This window comes from Grus americana, chromosome 2 (genome assembly GCF_028858705.1).
Source record: "Grus americana isolate bGruAme1 chromosome 2, bGruAme1.mat, whole genome shotgun sequence".
Taxonomy (NCBI): Eukaryota; Metazoa; Chordata; class Aves; order Gruiformes; family Gruidae; genus Grus; species Grus americana.
This window is the reverse complement of record NC_072853.1, coordinates 113,437,238-113,452,445: the sequence shown is the minus strand read 5'-3', so window position 1 is coordinate 113,452,445 and position 15,208 is coordinate 113,437,238. Positions and strand designations below refer to the sequence as shown.

At 38.0% G+C, this 15,208-nt stretch overlaps 1 protein-coding gene across 1 annotated transcript in view; it reads left to right on the top strand.

Annotated features, from left to right (window-relative positions):
- The window catches only part of POU6F2 (POU class 6 homeobox 2), a 318,855-nt gene that overhangs the window by 132,243 nt on the left and 171,404 nt on the right, over positions 1-15,208 (top strand). The window contains exons 3-4 of the mRNA XM_054814683.1: positions 4,266-4,357; positions 5,297-5,525. Coding sequence (XP_054670658.1) covers positions 4,266-4,357; positions 5,297-5,525 — 321 coding nt within the window. The remainder of the gene's footprint in view (positions 1-4,265; positions 4,358-5,296; positions 5,526-15,208) is intronic.

The following is a 15,208-nucleotide window of genomic DNA, read 5'->3' as shown; positions in this document are numbered from 1 at the left end:
AGGTAGCCCTGGAGCAGCCAAGGAGTCACTGAGCTGTTTTGTTTTTTCACCCATGCTTTCCTAAACAGTGTAACTACAGCTGAGGAGGTCTAGGGGCCTAAATGCTGATTTGAGAATCCAGATCCGAGTCCCTCTGTCTATTAGTTGCTCATTTATAAAGTGGGGATTAGAGCATTCCCTCCTCATGGGACACTGGGAGATAAAGACATTTAGAACTGAATTACCTGTTGTGTTGCTGAAGATGTGTAAGAAACAAAGGAAGCAAACTGTGGAAAGCCTGTTTATAACTAGAGTGCTTACAGTTGTAATTTTGTATGAGGCTCAGAGGCCTTGGGATGTGGAATTTTTTTTTCCTTCTGATGTTTCTCTTGTGGTTTTCTCATTTTTAAACCAGGTATTGTTCAACAAGGTTTTTCGCTTGGTTTGGGGGATTTTTTTTTTTCTCTTCTTTTTGTTAAGGAGGAAAGAAGGTTGCCTTTGTTTTACTTAGCTTTATTTTAAACAGTATTTTATTTTAAGAGGGTTATTTTACAATGTTTACAGTGCACTTCAATTTTTTTTTTGTGTCATGCCCTTCCAGCCCCTTGGTGGGATGAGAGGTGAGTGTATGTATTATATAATTTATAATTAATTTATGATGAATCACATATGATGAATATTGCTTATTAAATATTAAAGCCTTGTCTACAGTCATGGCCATACCATGGCAGTAGCACTCCTGTCCGTTCATAGGGTACTACTGAGCAAACTTATTGACTTAGGCTGTGATGGCAGCGCTTGCTTACAAGAGAAGTCTTGGCTTCCTGTCTAGTCAAATGGTGTTAGGGAGAATTATTTCTTTTTTCCAGAGTAGGTGCCCTGTTACTTCCTTCTCCCTGCCCCTTGTGCACTAGCAATCGGAGTTGTAACGAGAGTACAATCTTTCCAAAGCGTAGTTGAGAGCAGAGAAGGTGCTGGTGTAGCTCCCCAGCTCCGTAGGGGCTGCTATGACCCCTGGTTCCTTGCCACCATACCCCTTGCTGATAGAAAGCTGAGCAGCGCTGATGAGTAGCCTAACAGGAGGTAATGGCCTGGATCTGGACAAGTGGAAAATCTAGGCTAGATTTTGACAGGCCATTTTTATTACTGAGGACTGGAATTTGGACAGGGGAATAAGTTACCTGTAGAGGTCATTCCAGCATCTGGAACTAATGAACTCTCAAAGGTGGTAAAACAGAGGGGAAAAACAATGCGGGGGATTGTGCACTGCCAATTTAGGGCAATGGTCTTAATGAAGGTATTTTCAAATTGGTAGCAATGAGTCTGTGAATCAGAAATAGTAGCTGTCACATAGAGCTTTCCCAACTCCTCAGATCCTCTGAAATCAAAGGAATACTCCCAGCCAACATTATAAGACAGAAAAGGAAAAGTAGCCTTCTACCAGTGTTTTGTGCTCTGCTTCGCCTTCCTGGGAGCTTTGACCTATGCGTCTCGCTGGACAGCATACAGCAAGGAACAAATGCTGTCACTGTGTGTGATGCAGCAGAACTTAACCCTGAAATCCTCACTTTGCTGTACTTACTGCCAGCCCAGCAGGCAGATTTTCCTGTGCGTTTTGGAAAAAAATCTTGACTCTTGAGTAGCTGTTACAGCAGCAGGTAGATTAGAAGGGGCACGAGAGGAAATGTGAGAATTTCTATCCGAGAATATGGAGTGCATAATTTCATATAGGGTGCAAGGCCAAATTCATGCACGTGAAAGTGTGTGCTGTTTTGCTGAGATGCCTGCATCATATGTAAAGTGAGCTAGAAGCAGCAGGCAGAGTATTTGAGCACTGAAATAAAAAAAATACATCATCTGCGATGAGTGACCTCACAAAAGGAATGTAGTCCTAAGTGATTCCAATTAGTGCAATGCAAAAGGAAAGGAGTGTAATTAATTTTGGCTTTATGGTTCTGTATAACGCACTTGTACTACATACAGCTTGTGAGAAGAAATATTGCAAAATCCTTAGGGTACAGATAACAGAAAACAGTGGTTCTTAGGATAGCTGCACTGTGGAAGAAAATACTAAAGCACAGGCATATTTCTTCAGAACTTCTTACTTATTTCTGAGAGCTCAAGCTATAGTAATTGCAATAAAATCTAATTCTAGTGAGTATTTGACTCCAGTTTTGTTCTCCCAAAGCTTTCATAGGACAATTTAATGATGTGACAGATTATCAGGAGCTTGTTTTAATATTAATTAAATCACACACAAAGAGAAAATTCTCAGCCCTTAAAATTACGTAAACAAAATTGACTTATAAGATTTGATCTTAATGGGGAGTGATACATTCATTGGTATTGAGCCTTTGATCTAATATCACTTGATATGTACAGCTGTGATGAGAAGATTAAAAAAGCCCCATAACAATACATGGAAATTACCAAAAGTAAAATTGTGTTTAGTAACATAGCACTTTATTTTGTATAGGAGGAACTCATACTGAAGAAAACGTATCTTTGGTCTTAAGGATGGCAGCAGCACTAGGTTTGTAATGTGTTTGAAAGAAAGAGTTTTTACTGAATCTCACGTATCTAGTTATATTTCTTTCTTTTCAGGTAACTTGGACGAGTAAATTGCACATAAAAAATTTAGTGGCAGGGTTTCTTTTTGCATGTTATTAGGCAATTGTTGGAGTCCTCACCGATTATAGTAGGTCAACTTATTCTCATTATTAAATGACAGTGGTCACTAAAATGCCAAATGTGGTTTTATAGAATTCACTTTCATAAAATGTCAGCAAGTCTATATGTTTTTATTAGTTCCGAATCAGATATTTCAATAGACTGTTTGTAAGTATTCCCAAAGCAATGTCCGTTTCTCATTTTTTGAGACCAAACAAAAATAATACAAATTAATCAGATTTTTCAGATTTCTGCATAATAACTCTGCACATTTATTGTTTAATCCTATTCTAAAATGCTGTTATGATTGACACCTTGCTGTAGAGATAGAAGTCAATTGAATAATATGTAGCAGTCAATTTTATTTGTACCTTAATGTGCTGAAGTATTTTTTTTCCCACATCTCCATTATTTATAAGTCTGTCCCCTTGGAGAATATATAGAAGAATCCTTTTTAAATGAGCTGATAATACTCTCTTTAAAATTTATAAGTATGACAGAATCGTATCCTTTTTCCTTACCACGTCAGGGTGTGCCAGTAAACTGGTTCTGAATTACCTTGCACTTGCTATTCATAGGACAAACATTGGAAAAGAGCATCTCATTAAGGTTTACTTAGAATGGAATTTAAACTGCTCATCAGAAAAAACTTAACAAAACGGGAGCTATCTACCAACCAGGAAACCTGATGCCATTGCTAGTGTTTTCTTTTTAAGAGGCCACAGTACTCTTGCAGCTACTTTTGATACTTGCTGTCATTCTTTCAGCTTCAAAGATAGATGTGGGCCTGATCGTGTCATCAGCGCTAAAAAACTTTGTGAATCGATGTGAGTCCTTCACACGGAGGAAATGGAGGATTGGGACGTAGTTTTGAAAACACCTTGGTACTTTCTTACAGCTGATAGGAAGTTTTTCCTTCTCTTTTTCCTTTTCAAATCTGTGTTGCAGACTTCAGCAAAATCCAGTAGGGCTGGACTATGTTCTGTGCCTGAGTCATTAGTGCCAAGCATATAGTTCAATTGTTGGATATTGATCATCTCAATAAATGCTGGAAATCCTTAATTTCACGGAATTTTGCTCGCACTCCCCCCCCCCCCCCATGCAATTTAGAAAAGAAGCTGTCATTTGGAAGCATACCTGTTCTCAGTTTTCATAGTGCCTTTTTATTGCACATAGTGCAGCCTTTGCTGCCTCAGTAACTGACAAAAGAAAATATTAAGATACGAAGTGGATGTGACTTGATTGTTTTTCAGATAATTTTTGCTTTCAGAAATTAGAATGGCTGATGCTCACCTAAGCGTAAAAAATGCAGTTCCCACACATGCAGAGTGCTCATGTACTGTATGTAAATTGATGTATAATGCAACCCACATTAGCTGGGTTGATGATAGCTTCAGTTTCACTGCTGTCAGATTTTTGTAGCTCCTTGAATGAGCTGGCTGGTCTGAATGATGTTAGCATAATTTATGCAGCTGATAAGTGATTTGAGTGCTTGAGTTATTGATAAAGCACTTTAACATATCATTTTCAGCTTGATGTTATGTGACATCAGAGTAGAAGGTAATGTGGCAGTCCCCAGGCTTGATATTAAAGTCAATCCGCTCTTTGGATTTCAGAGGCCAGAGGAAACACAGTACTACCTGACACGAGCCCAGCAGACCAGCACCAACCCAGTCAGACCCATCCTGCATTCCCTGTTGGGCCTCAGGTCAGTATCTTTCCTTTTGACTAATCGAGATGTACTGTTTGATGAAAAGTAAATAACTGATTGATCATCTTTGATCTGTGTAATGTAGAAAATGTGATTCTGTTTGGCTGCATTTAGTGTTACAAAAAGGGAGCATGTATGTGTTGTGTATGTTTTAGAAGTTACCTGTTTGGAAAGATTAGCTTTTTGTATGTTTTTCTAAAATCTAAGCAGTTTTGCATATTTAGGAGGTTAAATTATTGGAATTTCTTGTATAAGTTATGTTTGAAATACATGTCATAATTTAATATTTAAGCTTCTGCAATTCTAATGCAGCCTTATTGGCTCTGACAGTTCTGCCTGTCACACACAACTCCTGCATTAGTAAAGGCATTTCATTATCTTTTATGCCAGGTATTTATTTTCTTTAGAGCAAAATGTAGGCGTAATAGTATGGCACTGTATAACATTATAAACCATCTCCCTTACCAGTTCACAATTTTATCCAAGTTCAGCCATACTTTAAGAAGGTACTCAATGTTCTTCCACTTCCTAGGACAGTCTTGGTCCACATAGCTTCTAGTAATTGTTACTGTAGTGTTTTGTGCTTTTACTAATCAGTATACCACTGGGAAAATTTGGGAAATGTTGGCATTTAGGTGCTTGTAGTCTGAGTTAGGCCTTCTTGTGTTCATAAATTATCTTTGGTGCATGTGTAATGAATTTTCCAGTCTAGATTTAACTGGGATTATTACCATGCTACATGACTGTAAGTCATACAGCTTCAGCCTGTCAAGTTTGTGAAAATTTTCTGTGTTGGTGAAAATGTATGCTTTAAGATACTGGAAGCAGTGCATGTCTATAATGCAACGTGAAAGGATCCAAAGCAAGAAGAGTTGTAAGTGTGTAATACTGAGCTATGCACAGTGAAATGGGCTTGCTGTCTGTGTTTTGTTACAGCCATTACTGACAGCCCAACAGTTAGCCTCAGCAGTAGCGGGGGTGATGCCAGGAGGCACTCCAGCCCTGAATCAGCCGATCCTTATTCCTTTCAACATGGCTGGGCAGCTGGGTGGCCAACAAGGACTTGTCCTAACTCTACCTACAGCGAATCTCACCAACATCCAAGGGCTGGTAGCAGCAGCTGCAGCAGGAGGCATCATGACTTTGCCATTGCAAAATCTACAAGGTAAGTCATGTTTAGTGTTTTTCTAATAGGTTCTTTTGCCTGTTTCACTTTCTCTCTCTCTTTTAAACCGAGTGATCTTTTTTCCAATGAAATGTTGCTCTTGATGTGTATTGAAAGTTAGTATTTGGATGATTTTTTGAATACTTGAGAGATATTTAAGGGATATTTGCATTTTTATAAAAACATATTGGAGGTTGGGTCTTCGATTCTGTGGGTCTGTAATGTAAAGTACTTGAATGATTCATTAGGCTTTTCTGTCATCAGTGATCAATGTTCCCTACTCAGAGTTCACTTTAAAATTTCAAATGGCAGCATGAAGACAAGTATTCTGTTTCACCACTGCTGTTTAGGGTAGCTGAATGAAGAGAGGCAACTAAAAGCACAGTATTGCATGAAAATCACTTTTTAAAAAAACCTTTTATTATAAAATCAGAGTTTTGTCAGCTGCCAGCAGTGCCCCAAATATGTGTTCTCGTTCTTGCTGTGGGAGGTCTGCTTTATCAATAAAGTTCGGCCATCCTCATCCAAGCTGTTGAGGGAGTTACGTGACTCCAAAGTCACAAGCAAAAAGTTCATCTCTCTATGTATCCTCCTCATTGTCTGAGCTGTACCATGTTTGCAATAGTTCTACTCTAAGATACCTGCTGCATTCTCCCTGTGCTCTAAAATCAGACTGAAAAACATTTCTGTAAGAAACCTGTTCTTCCTTAGTATTCTTTGTTAGTGTGTCTAACAGTTAGAAATGGTACTCAATCCAAACACATATGATGTAAAATACAGATGTATTTATTTACTACTCCTAATTATGTTGATTGCTTCTCAGAAAGCAGTTGCTGCTGAAAGAACTGAACCAAGTATAGCGAAATAAGTATTAGCTAATATCTTATAATAGAGTTGTACAGCTTTAATGGAAGAGGATGGTAAGGAAGTGATTGCCCAGTGTGAAAGTGATAAAAGTGTGAGCAGGAAGTATCAAAATAAAGCTTTAGCTCTTCCAATTTATTTATTTTTATTTCTTGCTGATGGAAATGGTAGGAAAAGTTTTCCTCAAACAGAATGGTAATTTTTTAAAATTAATACTCTGCGTTGCACCTTAAGTACTTTTTAGTTATTAAACTCTGGTGGCTGCTGATAACCAGGTGAATTGTTTGAAGCACCAAATCCTACAGGCTGTGAAACAGGGAAAAGGAAGAGACAGCTCATGTGTTGAACAAACTCCCTTACAAACTGCATGCGTAGTACTCTCACCTGTTGGAGCAGCTACTTGCCTTTACCTTGTGCATGTTTTAAAGTTTAATGTCAACAGACCTCTCTTATCATAGTTGTAAATGGTTTTCACTTTAATGTTTAAAATAATGTCTCTCTCATACCATTAAGCTGCATCGAAGAACCTGTCATTCATAAATCATAGATGAAAAGGACACACTAATGCACAAATTTTGCTTGTTTAAAATTTGAGAGTACATGTAAAGTAGGGAACTGGAGATTAAAAAAATAATGTGGAACAGGAGCGAGTAAAAGCAGATATAACAAAGTGAAGGGGAAGTGGCTTTTTAGCGTAGGTGGATGATGAAATCTTAATGAAGAAACAGGCATTATAAAAATGTATCCTTCCACTCTGGAGTGCTCCAGGTTATAGTTGCTGGGTATGTAGTATTATAAATAAACATAAGCTCGTGCAGTTCTTACGTCATGTATTCACCCTGTGTGGCAAAGCTGGAGAGTAGGGATTAAGCCAGGCAACCTTTGCTCTTTAGTTTAGTCATGGGTGTCTAATTGCTAGCTAAAAGGTGTAACTCTGCAAAATAAATTTTGCAAGCAATGACCTTACCAGATGAAAAGGTTTCCTCTATAATCTTTACTGGTAGATGGAAGCATGGGTTAAAACAGGGACTTGCTGGGGCATCAGATGCAATTCCCTGTCTATGGAGACAATCACACCTTCCATAAAATAGCTGAAAGGAACAGGACCTACAAATTCTGCAGTTGTGTTGCTGTTTGTCATCTTTTCTACCCTTCCCTCGTGATCCTCTAAGCAAGTGCCACTGCTCTCGTTATTTGGAAGTGAAACTGATACACAAGAAAATGAAGTAACTTGGTCAAGATGGCTCTTAAGAGCCCTGAATCTTAAAGCTTCTGTTGCTTTCTATAGAGCCTGCTACCCAATGCACGCGTGAATGAAGGTAAGAGTCAGGTGAGAGAGTGCTGTGTTTTAGAGGACATCTTTAGCTGTGAGGTATCATCACTTCCATTGAACTTGACTGACTTCTGGTGCCTATTTTTTGTGGTTATTTGAAAGATAATCATAGAATGTATCTTCTGTTTTGTAGTCAGCACTTTTATAGAAGCCCACTCTTCAGCACAATTTTGGTAATTCCTGCCCTTTGGGCAAATCAGACTATATTCATAAATTTCCATCTGTCTCTCTTAAACCTCTCTGTGGCATGGTCGACCTCGACAACTGGGGGACATGTTTTCATGCTGTTTTCTAACCTTACTACTCCTGTTGTTGTCATGTCTGCTGTCCCTGAATTTCCAGTGCAGTCAAGCATAGATGTCCACAGCTCCTGTGAGATGGGTCTTCTCCTGTCTTCTTTTTCTTCTCTCATCAGTAAACTTCTAAACCTCTTCATCACGAACCACCCCAGCTAGATAACTCTGAAGACACCCTGAAGACTTTTTGAATAACTGATAAGTTCTGATCTAACAGAGTACTTGAATTCATACTAAACATTGATGAAGGGACTAAATGTATGCGATCCACATACATGTTTAACTGACATTCTTCTCGTAGACTTTCAGGTCTGGTTCAGGGCGGTAAGTATGAGACCTCAGGGTGACTGGGTAGAATACTGAAAACCCTTGCTTCTGGAAAGAGAAAAGAGTGATAGGAATCATAGAAGAGGTATGTTAAGTACTTACAATGAGAGAACGAGTGTTTTTTTTAAAAATTCAAGACATTGGTAAAATAGAGCGATTAATGATATGGAAATTACACGGTATAACTTAGTGAAATTACCTATTCTTCAATTGTCAGTTACTCATAAGTAAGACTATTTTTTTCAAATATATTTGTGTTAAATTGTTCAGTTGCTATATGGTCCTGATCCACCACTAAGTCAATAGGAATTTTGTTGCTGTAAATGAAAAGAGGTTTAGCTAAGCCTCCTTCAAAACTACTTTTCTTGATACATACTTGATTATTTTCTGTTTGTTACATTATGTCATTTGCCACACACTGCTATACCATACCTGTTCCCTGAGCAAATAAGTCAAATGTGTGTGAGCAGAAGGAAGGTGAATGTGTAAATTCTTGATGTGAAACTTACATGTTTTCCCTGTCTCCCATTAAACAAATTTCATATGCACAAGGAATATGCAAAGAATACAATTTACTGAAATGCCAGAGGGTTGGTGGCAGAATAGAGCCATCTGCTTTAGAGTAAACAGAAATCCCTGAACATAACACAGATTGACCTGTGGAGCTTTGGCTTTCCACCAACAGTTCTTTGAAGAAAACAATAAAATCAAAAACCATAACTTTTTACTGTAATCCACTAAAAGCACTGAAGATAAGAGTTTAAAAACCATCCAAGAAAGCTGTTGTCCCAAGAAATTTACACACCTGTTTTCCCCATACCATTTCTTAGAATTACAGCTGGAACATAGATGTGCTTTCTTAACCAGCAAAAATTTTGAAGGTGTGACAATAGCAATGGTGAGGTTGTGAGAAGGGAAAAAGTGAGGCAGGTACCATAGAAGACAATGTGTTGCCTTTCTGTTGCTTTTAGTCCATTACTTCTTGGCCTGTCCTTACTGACTTAATGCAGAAAACACTCTGCCAGCTTGCCTCTTAGCATCCAAACTGGTGTTCAGCAACATTCAACTTGTAATATTTCTGTATATGTGTACAGAAAGATACCTTTTTGGGGGGCTGAGTTTGTTCTGTCTTGTTTTCTTAATATATTTTTTAGCCCTGATGATTCTGTGTTGGAATCACTGAGAAATGGGAAGGTATTCCAGTGCTGAGGAGCTGCTAAAGGCTGTCCTCTCATTTTGTTCACTTTTCCATAACATCCAAAGCAGTTTTAGCTACACAGTTAATGTATTTTAGGTATCCTTTTAGTATAGTATACATGTTTGAAATGAGAAGAAACTAGCATGGTGTTGCCTTCCAGCTCACTGCTGGTCGCTTGTAATGAATAACCATTCAGGAGTCTGCAAAGGGTTGGCCTAAATATGTTACATCACATAGCAATGGCACAACAGTATTTTGGATATCTCCACGGCTACAGAGCTTGAATGACACTTGAACCTTGAAATAAATCAACAAGTTGGAGACTCTAGCCTCATGGCACTGAAACTTTGTGTATTTTATTTCCACTACACAAGGTACTGTTCCTAAAGTGGATGTCAATAATTTATTTCCAAGTCAGAGTTTCTCAATCTTGAGTTCTGAAAGTAATGAGAACAAACTATCTCCCCAAATCATTAGTGAAAGGCTTCAGCGCTGAAAGGAAGCCTTGCATGGCTGAAAATGTGAAATCATTAAATTACATTATTTAAACAGCAGCAGGTCATATTTTAGCTGCAATACAATGGAAGGGGAAACGTATTAAACATCTTGAGAGCTAGGAGACAGCCATTAAAATGCACTGATACAGATAACAATAGACATAGATGGTGGTAAAAAAAAAAATTAAAAAGGCTTTTTTTTATGTGGAGATCAATCAAAATGAATGTTAGGTAAAGACGGTAGTAACATAACGGAAAAAAGTATTATTTACATTTATTAGATCTTGTTTCATCTGAACATAAATTTGTATCATTAATTGTGCAACAGATAAAGTAAACATGCTGTCTCCATTCCTCCATGTGTACACACACACCCCTTAAAAATCAGAAATCGGAGAGAGATGAAAAACAAAAAAGACTGAAAAGAAGTAAACTACAAACCTCAATTGCTTACTGATCTAGAGTCCAAATTCCAGTTTTTTAGAACATTTTCCCCTTTTAACTAAAGTGATGCAGTCCCTATTCATTTGTATTCCCCTTCAAGTAACATGAAATAGCTTTCAGAGTCTACAGAAAGGCAGTGTTTCACTTATGTATTTTAATGAGCACCAATGTCAGTAATAATCAAAATGATGTTTCACTTAGAGGAATAGTTTATTCCCAGGTACTTCTGCAGTGTAGTAACATAACCAGAACAAGAATGACAAGCACCAAGAAAAGGAGCTGCGCTCACTAGCAATTTCTGTGAAGCCCTCAAACCATATATAACTCCCCTATCACTGTATAAATGCTTCACGTAATGCAGTCACTGTGAAGGGCTCACTTAAACAAAAAAGGGGTTAGCCACCCCCTAAGACCAACTTCCCTACCTTAGTAAATGGAAAGAAATAGGAGAAATTTGTGTATCCTTAAGCACACTGGCATGCACGGAGCAACTGTGGATTAGCAGCCACTGCAGCAGGTTTCTTCAGATTAACAGCTGTATCCTGCCCAAACTGTGGTGTTGGGGAACTGAAGTAATAGGCAGAGAACCCCAAAGATGGGGTAGGTAGAGGGTTTTGTGTCTCTGTGTGGTCTTCTAGGAAGTGTACTGTTGGGAGGCCTAACAGTTGCTTTTGGGAGAAAGGGCAAAAATTGCTTTTCCGAAGGTAGTACAGAGAGAACCTTATTGGGCTCGTTTGTTTGTTTGTTTTTTCCCCACCATGCAAGGCTTCTCCTGTGGGAATGCTGTGGCCCCATGTTAATTGCTCGTCTTGTTCAGTGGAAAATTGCTGCCTTCACAGAGGGAATGTGAAAGGTTCAGGGCTTTATTAGTTAGTAGTTGTTTATTGATCACTCCCAGTGTGTTAGCTATTTGTTGTTTGGATTTTCTGCCCCATAAGTTAAAGGCCTAGCGTCAGAGGCATTAAAATGCAGTAGTCTTAATGCTTGTGTGCTCTGTTGTAGACTTTGACCCAAAGTAGACCTCAGACATGCCTATTTTTTCATTACTGATGGTTATGGAATGACATCAGTGAGGAGTTATGATGTGAGGTAGATCAAATTAATTCTGAAATCAAAGTGTTCGTACCTACTTAAACTTTCTGGGCCAAGTTTTGGCAGAGTCTGAGTTTCTAGACTTGCATGCCAAGAAGCAGATGGGAAAGACAAACCTATTGGTTAACTACCCTCTAGCAGACATGACCACTAGGTTAGGAGTTGTGGCGTGACTGGTATGAGAGACCCAGGCATTTCTGGGAACGTACCCCTTCATTCAGCCCTGACTCAGACTGATACTGCTCCTGGCAGGAATATTGTGCGTGCAGGATTATAAATGAAATTTCTGTCAACCAGAACATGGATGCATTTTAATGCTGCTTTTAAAGTATATCTTTGCACCTGTTTCCAGGAGCTGTTAATCTTCTTCCTGAATTTAGACCGTGACAATTTAAATTAATGTAGAGAAAACTCATTCCAATAATGTTAAGCACTTAACTTACAGTAATCTCACAAAAGCCAGGAAATTTCAAATGCAAGTGAAAATCCTAGCTAGTGTTTGTCACTCTGTTCCTCACCTCTGCATTGTAGCATGCATGCTACCTGCACTGGTGTAGATCACATGCAAATAGGTAGGTACATCTATATGGTATATGCATATATGACTCTCATGCTGATCCAATACTCTTTCCTGCAATAGTTGCAGAAGGATTACCAGGATGGATTTGCAGCCTTCGCTCTTAGTTTCCTTGCCTTAGTGGATTTAAGTCAGACATTTATAGTTTTTGTGGTTTAATTTCCTTTGTTTTTCCATGGTGTTTGTATTAATAAAATCCCTATGATTCATGTTTTAAAAACTCCCTGGATACAAACTTGTGTTCCTGATAGACCAGTGAGAGTCTAATCAAGCACATATATATTTAGGGACTAATAAAAACAACAAAGTCTTTATTGACCAACTGGGTTTACAGGCATTTTTAATAGTGTGAATTTGAATGCATGGAACATACAAGTTTAACCACCTGGGAGCCAATTTTGTAAATGAAATTTTTTTTAAAGTCTGTGTGGTTCTGTACCACAGAACCATACACTTCCTGTTTTTATAGAGATCTCCTCTGTTGTGGTTTGGTTGGTTTGTGGTTTGTTTTTTTTTTTTTAAATTGTCATGGAAAGTTCTGAAGGTGTCTTACAACTTTCTTAATAAAATCTTAAAGTTTATGGATCTTGAAACATTTTACAGCATTTTTTCTTTTTTTTTCTTCTTTTTTTTTTTTTTGAGAAAAAAATTCTGTCTGCCACTGAGGTTGCTCTAGAAATGCAAACAGGACCTGTCTGGTGACATTAGAAATGACGAAAGTGAAACTTCTTGAGTTTTCTTATCCCCAGACCCCTATGCAATTTTATGGCCTTTGGGTAGAAATCTGTACTCATGGAGATCTTCAGGCCTCGGTCTCATTTTGCTACTGATCCCTGAAGCTGCTTTCATTCCTTGAACTTTTCGTCTTTACAAGCCTATTGCTCTGACAGACGTAGCAGAGAGCACAGACATGAGAGTTCAGTTCTGCTCTGCCCCAGATGTCCCGTGTGATGGTAGGCAATTCGCACGTGTTCTCTGCAGCTGTCTTCCCACCTGTAAATGAATGTGTGGATAGCTAGCACTATGCTTTCTGATGCAATGGCTTAAAATCACTAGTATTAGATGCCTTGAGCTCCTTAGACTCAGCTAAATCTTTGCTAAACGTCCTAAATTCTTAAATCTTGTTCTCATTCATAGACCTAAAAGAGGCTAGGCTCTTTTTCAGTAGCTGCAATAATAAGGTGAATTTTCTTTATTTGGGACCTTCAGTGACCTTTTCCAGCCCATAGAAGGACTGGAAGCTTCCACCAAGGTTAAGATGATGCCACACAATATGGATTCTTAGACTATTGCCTGCTATAGGTTTCTTTGCTTACTGATTTTAACATCAATGTTGCTTTTAAACTTAATCAGCTGTAGATTTGACATATCTTACAGATTCTTCTTTCACTTAGTTGTGTTTTATTGTGATAAATTGTGCAATGTTAAAAACAAATCTTCAGTATAAAGACAAGTTTCTCGACTCACTTCTGTGATTAATTCTATTCAAGTCAATGCTGATACTTTAGATTTACATAATCTGATCCTTGAATATCTTTCCCTTTGTTTTTCAGATCGCATTTCAGTCTCTTCTCCCTTTCTTCATCTAGCACTGTTTCTGTCCACCCTGTATATTTCAGCTTGGTTTTTTAAGTTATTCACAACCCAAATATTCCTGAATGGATTTTTGTACTGTGCAGCTGATTTCCCATTACATCAGCAGTAATAAATGAAGGAAGAGGTAAACGTCTGGAGGTGATAAACCTGTTGTAATTTTCCCAGTATATTGGGCTTCTGTATTTTAGAAGATGCAGTTGTAACAGGACAGGAATCCTGTCTAAAAAGCAAGGAAATGATAGTAGTACATTTTCAGAAAATTCACTTATTGGCAACCTGAAAGTTGTTTCTTTTATTTTGTTGATTTTTAAAAGGATAAAACCTCTCAAGAACAAATTTTGTACATGTTCTCTGAAAACTGTAAGTCTAGCAATCTGAACAATCACTTTCAGATTCTCTCTTTGAAATTTTAGCTTTTCCTTTCCCAAGTCAATGCTTGTGAACTGTAAAGGAAGACTACGTTCCCCTCCCAGCACTGTAACATCTTTAAAAAAAAAAAAAAAACCAAACCCCTCAGTCCCAGCTTTTTTCCCCCTGTTCATTTTACTGGTAACAAAATCAATTCTTTAAATCTTTGTTTTACTCTGCTTTAGCAGGAGTGGTAGTTCAAAGTTATGTCTTATGAAATTACATTTATCTAATATGAGCACCTCGGCCAGTTGCAACCAAAATTAAAAACATATACTATTGGTTCCATTTGTCAGAAGAATATCATTGGTTGTAAGTGTAAGACTTATCAAGTGTATCTTTATGCATTTATGTTCCCATGGGTGCCATTATTTTAAAATTTCTTAGTGGTATTTATATATATTCAACGTTTGACATCAGATAATTTGAGTTTGCTATGTTTGTGAGATAACTCACAAGGGAGAATGATGTATTAAATAAATAATAGAGATAAATTTTATACCTCCGTATATTTCAAAGCTAATGCAGCTAACTTGCAGTGGAATGGTAACATGAAGACACAGTGCTATAATATGATTGATTTGTTTTGACAGCAGCCAAATAATTGAGAGTGAAAGGTGTCAGCACAGATGAAATATTGTATAAGCCACATTCAGAAGGCAACCCCAGCAGCAATAGCAACTGGAGTTTTATTTCCTTTGATATCACACTGTTACCCACTTCCAGTTTATTATAAAACCATGAAAGGTACGCAACTTTCTATATGATGGAGGCTTTTATGGAGGGAATAGAAACAGAAGTTTGTCAGGTACTTGAACAATAGATACTGACAATGGGATTTATGATGGATACAGTATACAAGGGTAAATTATCTTAATCTTTCCCCCTGGTTTTCTCTCTTCTTTTAATCCCTTTTTACAGGCTACTGCTTATCTGGCATCTTACCTCTAGCTTGGAGGGTAAGTGACTCCCTCCAGAGCAACCATCAGTGTCAGTCTATGGATTGCCTGGCAGGGGACTGATGCAAAAGCAGTGCTGCTATTACCCTCCC